The sequence below is a fragment of the Strongylocentrotus purpuratus genome, unplaced genomic scaffold (assembly GCF_000002235.5).
Source record: "Strongylocentrotus purpuratus isolate Spur 01 unplaced genomic scaffold, Spur_5.0 spur5_scaffold_5, whole genome shotgun sequence".
Taxonomy (NCBI): Eukaryota; Metazoa; Echinodermata; class Echinoidea; order Camarodonta; family Strongylocentrotidae; genus Strongylocentrotus; species Strongylocentrotus purpuratus.
Genome location: NW_022145611.1, coordinates 11,701,989 through 11,714,916, shown reverse-complemented (window position 1 = coordinate 11,714,916; position 12,928 = coordinate 11,701,989). Strand labels below are relative to the sequence as shown.

Below are 12,928 nucleotides of genomic sequence, written 5' to 3'. Positions count from 1 at the left end.
AGCAAATTCTTTTGATACTTTATTCAGTTCATCCAGATTTCCTTCAAAATGTTACTCCCACTTTGTCTAAACCCCTGTGGAGTCTCACCTGTTTCACTCCTTACACTCATGCCCCCCGCCTCCCCACCTTCATAAAACATCTCCCAAATTCCTAAAAAAAATAACCTTTCCCATGTTATTTAAACTGTAATACCACAAATATTTACTAATGAAACTGGAATAAATCACTGCATTTTCAAGTAGTTTTGTTTGTCAAACGTACATGTATCTAACTGTTTGTAGCATCAATATTTATCGCATCGACACTTACACACAGTACTAATAGTAATACCAGAGATAACATGTAGTTTTGGTAAATTTGAGATGGAGTTATGCAGGATTTATACCTGTTCGATGTAGAGATGTTGTGGTCTAGTGGATAAGTCACCTGCCTACAGATCACAAGGTACAGGGTTCAAGTGACTCCACGGGAGTCATTTGTTCCATGATGTATCTACAAATTGGTCCATTAAAACCCTCCCTTTTTTTGTCAAAGCAACTATTGTGGTAAGGTAGGAGTCAACCAGTTTCAACCACAACATACAAGAAGACTGACAATGTTAGTCTAAAGAACACTCTGTAGAGAATTTAAAGGGTCCACCAGATCATGATTGTAGGCCTCACTGGCCACCACAGCTGCTTCAACCACATTGCACTTGCTCACAATAGCATTACAGGTTGTCAAACAGTAAGCACTTCACATACTTTCTGTCTAGGCAGTGCTTGGACATGTGTTATCCACACACACTAACATGCTAAAGAAGTGTGATTATTAAATAGTTTATTTAATGTTCCTTTACTTGATAGATTTGTTTCGAAATGGTTACGGAGAATTGAGATGTCAATGAAAGAGTTGCAACTACTTTATGTGTCCACTTGAAAGACTTGCAGTGTTCAAAATAACAATACAAAACATAGATTAAGTAGAATATATATGTAAACGTTCAGATCCCTTTCTAACCATTTGACTTTATGGTGTATTTTTACCAGCTTTTAAAACGGATGATGCTCCAGAGGGCAGAAGAGGTAGCTTTATAATTTGTTTCTTCCTTCGGCAATTTGGGGTAGTTCAACTGGTGCCATAGAATACATGAAGTCATTTGTCTCAAAATACTGTCATGATCATCATATACATTGTTTACTTCAGGATGTTGAACTCGGGCCCTGTTTCATAAAAGTGTTTATCATCAATAACAACTGGCCTAGATCTTTAACAAACATGTGCATAGCCAATCAAATGAAGGGATTTCAGTGGCTTCAAATAATCACTGTATTTTGTTACTGGTAGCAAGTTTTGTGAAACATGGCCTAGTGCTGTTAGAATTGGGTTGGCATATTTTAGACCAATCATTACAATATTCTTTTCCAAGTTGAAGTGCAAGAGCAATACTGAATAGCCATACATTTCATTTGTCATACATTTCATTCGTCATGAACATTTTGATAAAAATCAAGTTGTGTTACTTCAGTATTAAAAGGCAAGTTAGGGTGTATATTTTGGACAAGCTGTGCATAAAAAGAGATTAATACTTGGGGCTGGTAAAGTTTGTAAGCTACTGTATATGTGGGTAGGGTTTGATTTGGCGGATGGTGTTTGAACAAGATACAAATTCAACTCACAGAATAAAGTATATTTTTAAAAAAACAGCAGTTTACCCTTGCTTTTCCCTATTTAAGATCGATGGGATATGATTCAAAGGACTATGTATTAAATTATTTCGTACCAGGGGGCTGTTGAAATTTACCAATGCAATTTAACTAGACTGACCCCAATAGACAAATCTGATTATATAATTCAAGCTGATTATATAATGTCCTTTATAAAAAAAAGTGATTTCCTGGATAGGTTGAATTAAGTTCTATGACTTTTGCCCTAAACTTTCCTAGCTGTTACATTTGAAGGGTGCTAGAAGCAAATTAGTTGGCAATAACTTTTGCATTAATTTTTTTCACCCTCCATACATTTTTACTGATCTAATGCAATTGTTACTAATGCAACAAACAATAGTGTGGTTCTTAAGAGAGCTTCTTTCTCAGCAAAAGTTAGAAGTAAATATCTGTTGTTTTAGGAAGAGCTGTATTGTACTTGAGCATTATTCTTCTGGGCCTTATTTTATGTATTTTTAAAATGTTTTTATGTTTTGTTTTGTTTTTTGTTATTGTTGGAAATTGGTTTAATCTACATGGCTTTTTAATCCTGAAGTTGAAAATGTTGACTGGATGTACTATATAATAGCACATTCATGCCCAACACAAACATTTCACAGTGCCAAATTTGTTGATTTAAGATTTGTTTCCACCTTTTGTTTCTGCTCTGTGTTTTAAGCGGGATCAAGTGAAGAATATGTTTGGGATGCTGCCTTTGACAGATGAAATCAGAGCTCTCTTGAAAGCCCAATAACTTAATCTTTGTTTTTATTGTCATATTCACATGAAGTTTTGAAAAATGTTGCATGTATTTTATTATTTCATTTACACTTTGAATTGCTCTTATTCTCATTATAAAAGAAAGAAAAATATATTCCAATTTGTATATATTTAATGTGAAAAGTTTGCATGGCATTATCTGTGTATTATCAAGTATAGCTGCATGACTAAATCACTTTGCTTGTTTCCAAGTACCTAACCAGTATACCCGGTACATGTATTTGTTCAGATATATTTTTCATTTTTATTTACTTCTGTATCAGTTTAGAGTTCTACAGTACATATACATTCAGTAGATACTACTACATTGGCCTTTGATAGCCCCATTATCATCTCACTGTAGTAAAGGAACTTCAAGACATTTATATTCTTTATGGCAATAGTACTAGTAGACTAGTAAAGACTATTCTGGAAAATGAATGTGAAACCATTTGCTGAAGTAGAGCATTATTTAAAGCTAAAATGATATCACAACCAAACCTGTGAATGCAGGCTGCTGGAGAAACAAGAAAAAGGGTTATTACAGACAGGTGTAATTTGTTTACAGGTAATCACGAAGATAGATGAATATGACTATCTATTAAAAAAAATATTAATCATGTTCAGTCCCATAGTAAGTAAAACTAATTGGTAATGGAATGATGAAATAGTTTTTAATTCCTTTGAATGTGCTTGATGTATGTTCCAAGTTTAACACCTCGGTTTTGAAACACTTCTCTTTCCCTTTCTTCAGGTTTTGCCTCATTCCGTGTTGCAGACTCCCAGAAACTGGCCTCCGTCTCCTCCTTGCGGCACTCGGTCGCCATCGGCAACCAGATTAATGACCACTTCGTCTTGGACCTGAACGGCCGGGAAGGCGATGGGGACTCCAGTGACCCCTCCCGCCGCTCCCTTGACCTGGACGACCTCATGCTGCTGTCGACGACCAGGGGTGGGCTGGCCAGCCCCCCTCACACCATAAAGACGAGAAGCTTGAAGCAGAGCTATGACAGCACAGGGAGTGGGGGTGGGGCAGATGATGAGAGTAGCTCGGTGTCTAGCAGCACAACGGACGGTCTTAACTCCCCTGTGCCTGGAGAGGTCGACGACCTACACGTTGCCTTTGAGCAGAAAATATGAATCTAGATCATTACTTGATCAAGTTATAGAGTATCTCTGAGGATAGACTTTTATTGCCCACCACTATTGTTTATTCATATTGTATTACTGTCCAGACTTGTATATAAGACTACTCATATCAAGGGAAACAAGAGAAGTGACCTTTGTAGACAGGTGGTATTCCATATATTCAGGTTTATAGAAGCCTGTGTAGGTATACAGGCTTCAATAAACCTGAATATAAAGACCATTCTAGGGAAGTAAGAAGATTGGCCTTTATACATAGGTGATCTTCATGATTCAGGCGTCAGTAAACCTGAACGTGAAGGCCCCTCACGAAAAACCATCAAAATGGAGTAAGGTTAGCCAGATTTGGACTACTTGAGTAACAACATGTTATACTTAGTCCAGTTTTACGATACTTGCCCATAAATCCATTGCAAGATCCTTGTTTTAGGCCAGAGAATGGGGAAAGTTAGAGGTGTAATGGATATCAGCTGCTGTTATCTGCAATATGCTGCAGGTTTTACAAGTACACGTGACTAAACATTTTATCATCTATAAATATTTCATCGGCCTATTAAAGTATGTACATGCAGTGTGTGTTGATGTTTAATTGCCTCGGACCACTTCTTTGTTTTGTTTAGTCAAAGTGCCTTAATATTCATCATGTAGCTAAGAGTGAATCTACAAAGATTATTTATATTACATTTGATTGGTATAGAAGTGTCTTACATCACAGTATACTATTTATAATCCCATTACTTTGGTTTTCAGTTGATGATATTGAGTGCTCATACTGGCATTAATTACCTGTAGATAAGTTTTGTATGTTTCGGAGGTTGTCTTTACCCTAGCCTTTGCACTAGGTGCCTTCTATATAGACAATCACTATCACAGTTTCCTGTGCCTTTTGCTTTTAATAGAAGACACCAATCTAGCCTTTATCATTTGTATGTCACAATCAACTGTATGAACACGCTTATGCAACCATTTCAAAACAATATAATTCCTGTTTTTCGGTTAAAACATGTAGGCCATAAAAGGCCATTCAGGGGATACTCATACTGTATAGAAAATGGAGCAGAAATAGGCATATTATTAACATTGAGTAAATATATCCTCTGCACAGTTTTCCCATAATTTTGCAATGTTGAATTAATTATCTGCTGAAAGCTGGAGGGGAGTTACTTTCTATTGACCTGGTATCGTCTTTGTTCCCTTATGGAATTTCAATGCACATTAGTGAAACAGAAATTGTCTCACTGCAAAAAAGACACTGAAACCATGTTATGTCAATAGCTGTAATGTCCTTTTGGCAGTGAGGTGATGAAACACAGTATTATATTCAGTATACAGTATATAAAAGTGGATGCAGTAATACAGTAATTAGGACATGGGTTTTCTGAAGACTACTTTTAAGAAAATATCGCTTTTGTACTTGACCTCTTCTTGTAATTTGTTACATGTGTACACAGTTGAGAGATCTACATTGATTTGTCCGAGTTGTTCATAGGCCATTGTGCAGAAGATTTTCAGTGCATGGTGCTGAAATGCCTGTAGAGGCTTGAAATCATGATATTTTAAGTCTTTTATCCACTTTTACCCAGTTACCGAGTAAAGAAATGGTTATCATGAATATTGTAAGTAATTAAATGAATGCAATTATTTATAATTTATAATTTTTATATATTTATCAAACAACTCAAAATCTGATCTTTTGATAATTAATTCTAACATATATCTAATCACCTTTATTATGTGATTCTTTATCACAGCATTTAATCATTTACTGGTACATTTGATAACACCATCTTCAGGATATATGGATATGGTGCTCCACATTGATTTTTTTTTTATAGATTTTGATTTGAAATATGTATTATATGTTCCTGCACTAGAAACATGGAATGTTCAATTGAGAGATATTGAAATGACTGATGGTGTCATGAATGTAGTATGTAATTATCTGCACCTGTACCAATCTTTCTAAGATCATTTGTCTTTGTAACAAAATGTAATCCTTGTATTTCATCTGTCTTTCAAGTATATTTGAATACTACTTTTTTAATACTTTGTAGCAAATGATTTGGCGGGCAAGATAGATGTACAAGGTCAGTCTGGGGTCATGCGAGGTCAGACAAGAGTTCTGGTGAATGCTGCTTGTAAATTAAGATAACTTTCCTCTTTTCAAAAGTACCAGTATAGTGTCACTATATTCAACATTATGTCTGTATAATGTTTTAAAACATATTGATCAAAAGGAGACATATTGGCCCTGGACAAAACCAAATTACTGGTAGATGCAGGTCACAAGAAACATATTGGACAAAAAATAACGCATGAAGAACCTTTTGTGATGGAGAAAAGAAATGTGGACACCTGTAAAGGAATTTATTCAAAAAAGAAATAAATCTAAACAAACATTATTCAATTTAAGCAATCTAAATGATAAAGTCTCTAAATCCATATCAATGGCTAATTTTGCTTTCTGTTTTTGTTTTGAGAGGCGGAAAGCTGTTGCTTTAATGCATTTCTGGCTCGCAGCAGCAGATGACTTCATACTTATCATGCCATATTCAAGGAAGTTTTTTGTCCAACACATTTTCATGTTTGATAGCATTCACACAAATGCATCAAGACTTTTGTTTATACGATATATTCTAGATATTTGCATCACAGGAAGTCCTTAAACCAGACATCACATCTATATACCTCTTAATCCATGATCGACCAATACCATCACATGGTGCCTGTCTGTTGTAAGTGATAATGCACTAATCTTTATATATATACATGTATCTTATTATATTCCAATGTACCGGTAGTCAAATTCTTTCAGAATCTGTGCCTCGTTTTCATATTATTAACTGTCGTAGGCCATGTTGTATGAAGAGTTGTAATTGATTTGGATCGATTTTGAAATTTGATATCAATTGCAATTCTGTTCTAGAGTCTAAGAGAGATAGGAGTTTGTGAGTTTGCAATTGATAGGACTTGCAGTCACTCCGTATCAATCAGAACTCTTCATGAGACAGGGCCCAGAGGTCTGTTGTATACATTAAAAACTATGAAGTGATGTGCCTTAGAGACAGCAAGTATACAGCAAAAACAAAATCCTCTAAAATACGAGTCCTTCTCTCAGATAATTAACTCAGTGCCAGCCCATTTTTTTTTAAACGAATGGTTTTGTAAAATATAGATGAAATAGGTTTCAGGTGGAATATTAATGGTGAGAACTCTATAGAGATGACTTTAAAAGAATTTCCGTTTCGGTTTAATAAAATTTGGAGTGGACTATTAGGCTATTATTATTATTATTATTATTATTATTATTAATGATGAAGATAGTAATGTACTTTGAAATTTCAGATTATACAAGTCAATTTTTTATCTAATGCTATGGTCACATGACCCAAAAGTAGCCTGCTCGGCAGCCGAGCGGCAAGTTTTAGCCAATTCTGCCTGGCCACGGAGTGGTGGCTGCTCAGGCACCGCTCGTTTTTAGGGCATCGCTCGGTCGCCGCTGAATGTACTTTGAAATTTCAGATTTTACAAGTCAATTTTTTATCTAATGCTATGGTCACATTACCCAAAAGTAGCCTGCTCGGCAGCCGAGTGGCGAGTTTTTAACCAATTAACTGATTTGTGACCATAGCTTTAGTTCATATTCTTTGCTCAGACTATCATAGTCATTTGTAATTATGTAACAAAGGAGAATCTATTGTGTACAGTCAAACATCTGTATATTACTATGGGTATATGTTTAAAATGTCCCAGTAATGTTATTATTGCATGTTATTTAATCGGATAAATAGCATTTAAGGTGCTTTCTGCTCAAGTTCTTATTACCTGTATCTAAAAAAGAATTATCTCCAGTCTACATTATGTAAACATCATGTACAGGCATCAATGTAGAGATATTTGATAAAGAGAAATGATTATTTTTGTATAACCGGGGATGCAACATTATGTACATAGATTTCTGTATATTGAATTAGCCTGACCGAATAAGGTATTGGAAAGTTGATGGTATTGTTTCAACAATGACTTCTGGAGAAATTGTTATAAAATGTAAATCATGTGTCTTTAAACTTTTTAGAAGAAAAGAGAAGATGACAAGTTTGTAAATATTTCTTATATGCCTTGCAGATCATTGCAATGATTTATTGATTAAAAAAAAGAACACTTGTATGAATTGCAAAGGTGGTGAATATGTTTCCTATTTTGAGTGGTGTGTGTGTGAAGACAAGGGTAATGTCTGTCCATTTCATAAATGGTTACAATGATGTTCAGAGCCTAATAAAGCGTATATGTGTAGTTTATGAAGCAAAATGTCTTAAAGATAAAGACCAGTTATGGTCATGCGATTGCATTGTGAAAGAAACATTGTGGAATCAATCAGAAAAGGTTGATCATCTAGCATATAAGTATTGGTGTGTACTGCAAGGTTCTGGAATCATCAAAATGATAAGAAATTTGGCCCAGTCTTTGTAAAGTTACAAGCACTGTACACAGAAAGATGTAAAGATATATCTATCACATCCAAATAGATAACTAATTTACCAAATATATAAATTAGTAGGCGGTTTCCCAGCAAATTTGTTATCGTCATGTCAAATCATATTCTTTCACATGATTGGTAATAAGAGCTTCCATTTCATTTTTTGAGAGGGGGGTGTTTCCAAAACTGGCCTTTACCTTTAAGAAAGACACTTTGAAGAAAAAGAATACCTGAAAATTTTGCTGATAATTGTATAAATTGGGGTGACCATTGGATATCAAAAGAGAAAGCCTCTCCCATCTTATGATAAAATGACATACATGTACCATACACATAAACATGTTTTAAAGTTGTTCAGAGAGTTAAAATAAAAGACAGTCACCATAGGACAAAGGAAACTGTTTAGACAAGAAATATTTGTTTACACTTTTATTCAAATGGCTTCTTCAGGTAACTGTAGTCATTTAATACCATCTTGTTTCAAATGAAGAAAACCAATTTAAAAAACTGTTTTGGTGCAGTTGTAGTTCTTGCTTATAATGTTGCATACTCTGCAGTAGAATTATTGCACCAAACTAGGCTGCTTTCATTCAGAATTATGAGTCGGCCGTTTTCTCGGGTGTTAGTTTCAATGGAACAAAAAGTCCCTTTTGTATACAATCCAGGGAAGTTCATTGCAGAGTTTGCTAGTGGAAGTATCATGGGCTAGTATGTTCATATTTCAATAGATGAAAGCATTTCAAAGGGAGATCGAGTGGTATCTGGAGACGAGTAGAACATCCCGTTCAAGGTTTGCACGACTCAAGTTCTGCTGGTGGAGCAGACCTTTTCCTCCAGTAATGTTCACAGTACTGTACTGGAAAAAATACCAGCCATTATTAGCCTTTTGGGTAATACAATGCTACGTACGTCACATGGACACTAACGGTCAGGAACTTTTATGCACTGGTGTCCTTTGTACATATGCTCATTCCCACTTCTGCAGTTTCCATGCTACTTGGAAATGATGAAGCAGTACACCTCGCACCATACCAAGGCTCCATCTCAAACACTTCTACAGCACTATCATCAAGATAGCGAGTACGATCCTGTCGCTTCTGTAAATTTGAGAAACACATTGGGCTTGGATGATCAAACGGTCCAAGTCTCCATGGCATCCATCCCTCAGCTCACAAAGAGGATGCTCTCAATAGAGGGCGTTAGTAAGCTCACTAAGGCCTCTGTGATGAACCCACACCCAATTAGTGATATGCTGGTGATGTGTGGGCAGTCCAGTATCACTGCAAGCAAAGAAAATGTGACAAATTATATTTTGATATGGTTTTTGTTTCTCTACAATTAACACATTTGACTTTTTGGGGGGAACTTTTTTACCCAAAGATTACTTCAAAAATATTTCAACCTTTTAGGGGGTCACTGGTGTCAGGGAGCAACAATCTTAATAGATTTATCAAATGAGAAAGAACAGGGCGGTCCAGTGGGATGTGGGTGCGGAAGGGGATGCATTCTTTTCACCTCGTAGCTGTACCTCTCTCCCTTTCTTTCTCCTCTTTCTTTTTCTTTTTCCTGCTCATGTGCCCCCCTCCCCTCCTCCCCTACCCTGTGGCACTGCTTCCTGCATAACAACACACACCTACCTGTAATGGCTTGAGTACTGGCCACTGCCATGAAGAGCCTGGTCAGTAGAAGGGTGGTATAGATATGTGTCTCACCCCAGATAACCACAGGGATGACCAGTAGCTTGCCCGCTGAGGACAGCAACAGTGCTTTGACTAGACGAGATGATCTGAAAAAGGAAATATCACAGGCTTGTCAAAGTACAAATAGTTTTCTGTGACCAGTAGCAAGAAACTATAAAGTTTGATAGTATACCATCCAAACATGTGTTGTAACATTAAACCGACTTTTCATAAGATGTCTGTGAAGTTGAAATTCTGACCATTCTTGCAAAGGGTCCCTCATAAACATGCTAATCCTTGGGAATACATCTTGAAGTGATTCCCTAATCCTAAACATAAATATGAATGTGAAATTGCTATTGAAAAGGGGGGAAAAGAAAAGAAAAGAAAACATGATGAGCTGCTAAACCGATAGGTTAGTCTGTGGAGTACATGACTCTATTAGACAATACAGAAATACAACACAACAATGGAATATTACATGTACGGTAGGTCTATCATTTAAAAAAAAATATAAGCATGAGCATTTTCCTTTATATATCTTATTACCTTGCTTTCCAATGCTCCCGGCTGTTTGAGAGGGCAGAATGTAGAAAACAGATGCCTACCACACCAGCTATGAATGCTAATAACTCTGAAAACAAAAGAAATCAGGTAATGTTAGTCTATCAATAGAGCTAAAACTGCTTTATCCTCTTTAAAATGAAAAACCAAATCACAGGTGCATTGAAAATGATAATATTGGGTTCCAGGATATGAGAGAAGAAATGACAGGGGTTATGACTTTTTGAAGCCCCATGGTATATGAAAAAAACCTGAGAAATCACGGTCAGAAGTGGGCAAGGTCTAAATCTTTATAAAACGGGGAAATAAGTCTCATCAAGATCTATATATTATCAAGCATTACACTGTATGAGGGTGATTTAGAGATAAAGATATTTTGACTGGTTCTTGGGCCAGGCCTACCCCTGACTAAATGAGGAAGAGGAAAATTTGTTTGTGGAGAGTAAAATGTCATCCTCTGCATCAAGTAAAATCGTCTTAATCACAAACTATAAAAAACAAACATTCATACCGTTACAGAATGGCATTTACTGAACAAAATTGATACATGTAGGATGACAGTTGAGTTTGGGGCACCATGAAGCAGTAGACTAGTGAAGCCATGTCTTTAACATTTCTCTAATTTCTAGTATACAGGCCACTATTTCCATGTTTATACTCATTAAGTTGAAGTCTCTACAGTGTATGTCTACATTATATCTTTTGACATTCTCAGTAGTGTCCGACCCTCTCTTTCTCTCCCTCGCTTCATGTACTATACATACGGTAGTTACCTCCTAGATTCAGGCTGCAAAGTTCAAAGGTCAACTTACCCAATCCTGCGATCATAAACATGGCATAAAAGTCCCACTGGAGGGCGTAGGTTAGGAATGGCTTACTCTCTCCCTCAGTGGGGGCAGCAGACTTGTGTGCCCATTTCATATAGGCATCACAGAGAAGGCACACTATGCACACACGCCAGTGAAACTGAAAACAGATTAAGAGGTAAAAAGAGTCACACAACATGATGAATTTCAATGATATTTGATAATTTTTTATATACATGTAATTAAAATCTGCATATAATGGCACCATAACTATCATTAAGTTACATTAATATAAAACTGATAAAAAATTAAGAAATTTTGTCTTTTTTTAAGATAAATTATCCTATGCTTATGAAATTATCAGCATTAAGTATCATGATTAACATTACAGGGATCGACTGGAATGGAAAATTCACAAATAAGCTTCCTACTTCACTTAAAATTATGAAAGATAAGGTTACCGTTACTTGTATTAGTTGTAACCCCCTAGATATAACATTTCATCAGTGCAAAAAAAAATTCAACATTTCAACATCAATATTTACTTTTGCTGTATCATCAGGATTTTTCACCAAGGTAGATGTATTTTGGTCCTGTACATTTGGTAATATACAAGACAAAATACCATAATCTTGCCATCAAACTAACCATTCCCATCATTTGTATGCATAAATTATGAATATATACTCCACAGAAATAGTTGTACACAGAATGCAAACAAAATGACTCACTGTAATGACTTTGTTGAATAGTACATGACGATATGCCTGAGGTTTGAAGAGTAAAGCATCTAACAGAACAATGACAGGATCGAACTCCACATACTTATCCACCACTTGTTTACACTTTTCCTGTCAAGAAAAAAAAGATATGAAAAACATACAAAAACAAGTATTTAATGGTTTTACTTAGCCACATATAACAAAGCATTAATCATGAGAATTCCCCTTGATTGAAATTGAAATACATACAACTTAAATGAGAACAATGAAGTAATAAGAGCTCAAGATGATTTCCCCTTTCCTCTAAACTATAAAAGATCTAACTTAATAATAATATTTTAACAAAGTTAGACTAGATCTAGACTATATTCATTCCTAAACTATTAAATCCACAAATCGCAGTTACATGTACCATGGAAGAATCCTGGATCGATGAACAGGCTTAGACCTATAACATCGTGTATTAAAGTAAACTAAGTAATATTAGATGGATCTAGCCCAAATTTCACTATTTTATCAAAATGTATATTTCTATGCTACACCTTTGTCTACCGCCTAGATGATTATAGAGTCTACATAGACTGGTCTATCTGTATACCGGCACTTCTATTTATTGAATCAGTAGGCCTAGATCTACCATTTATAATTAAAAATGATGCAATTGCATGTTGAAAAATATTTGTAATTGAGAAGGGAGGCGGAGGCGCAGGAGAAGATCGCAGCAGACAGGCCTAGGCCTTGGCACAGCGCGCCAGGCCGTCCGGCGGCAAGAGCTCCTCGGAATGCGTACGCAGCTCAGCCAGGTAGGTTGGCCGTTGGCTTGAATCTGATTTGTAATTTGGTGAACATTAACTTACACAGTGAGATATTTTAATTATTCCATTGCCGTAATCATGGTAAAGCTCTCTTGCAGAAAATCCACATTCTATGCAACGAAAAGTGTCACCCTGCATTACTTCATTCATCATGTTCCACTGTGAAAAGTCACCGTTTAGTTACTTCATTCACATCTACATGGGGGCTGACATATTGATTTGCCAATTTAATGGAGTCAAGAAAAATACGTTTTAAAAATTAGTTGATTTCATA

General features: G+C 35.9%; 2 protein-coding genes across 2 annotated transcripts in view; one reads left to right on the top strand and one right to left on the bottom strand.

Annotated features, from left to right (window-relative positions):
- The window catches only part of LOC764466 (pleckstrin homology domain-containing family D member 1), a 52,954-nt gene extending 47,244 nt beyond the window's left edge, over nt 1-5,710 (top strand). Inside the window, exon 12 of the mRNA XM_003726730.3 lies at nt 3,200-5,710. Within this exon, the coding sequence (XP_003726778.2) occupies nt 3,200-3,585 (386 nt within the window). The 3' untranslated portion in view covers nt 3,586-5,710. The remainder of the gene's footprint in view (nt 1-3,199) is intronic.
- Nucleotides 5,711-8,510: 2,800 nt separating this feature from the next.
- Nucleotides 8,511-12,864, bottom strand: LOC582515 (protein ARV1). Its single transcript, XM_782462.5, has 6 exons — nt 12,697-12,864; nt 11,849-11,968; nt 11,124-11,277; nt 10,297-10,381; nt 9,706-9,854; nt 8,511-9,348 (listed from the first exon to the last, which is right to left on the bottom strand). Exons 1-6 carry the CDS (start codon nt 12,805-12,807, stop codon nt 9,233-9,235), a joined length of 735 nt encoding a protein of 244 aa, XP_787555.2. The 5' UTR covers nt 12,808-12,864; the 3' UTR covers nt 8,511-9,232.
- Nucleotides 12,865-12,928: the final 64 nt, after the last annotated feature.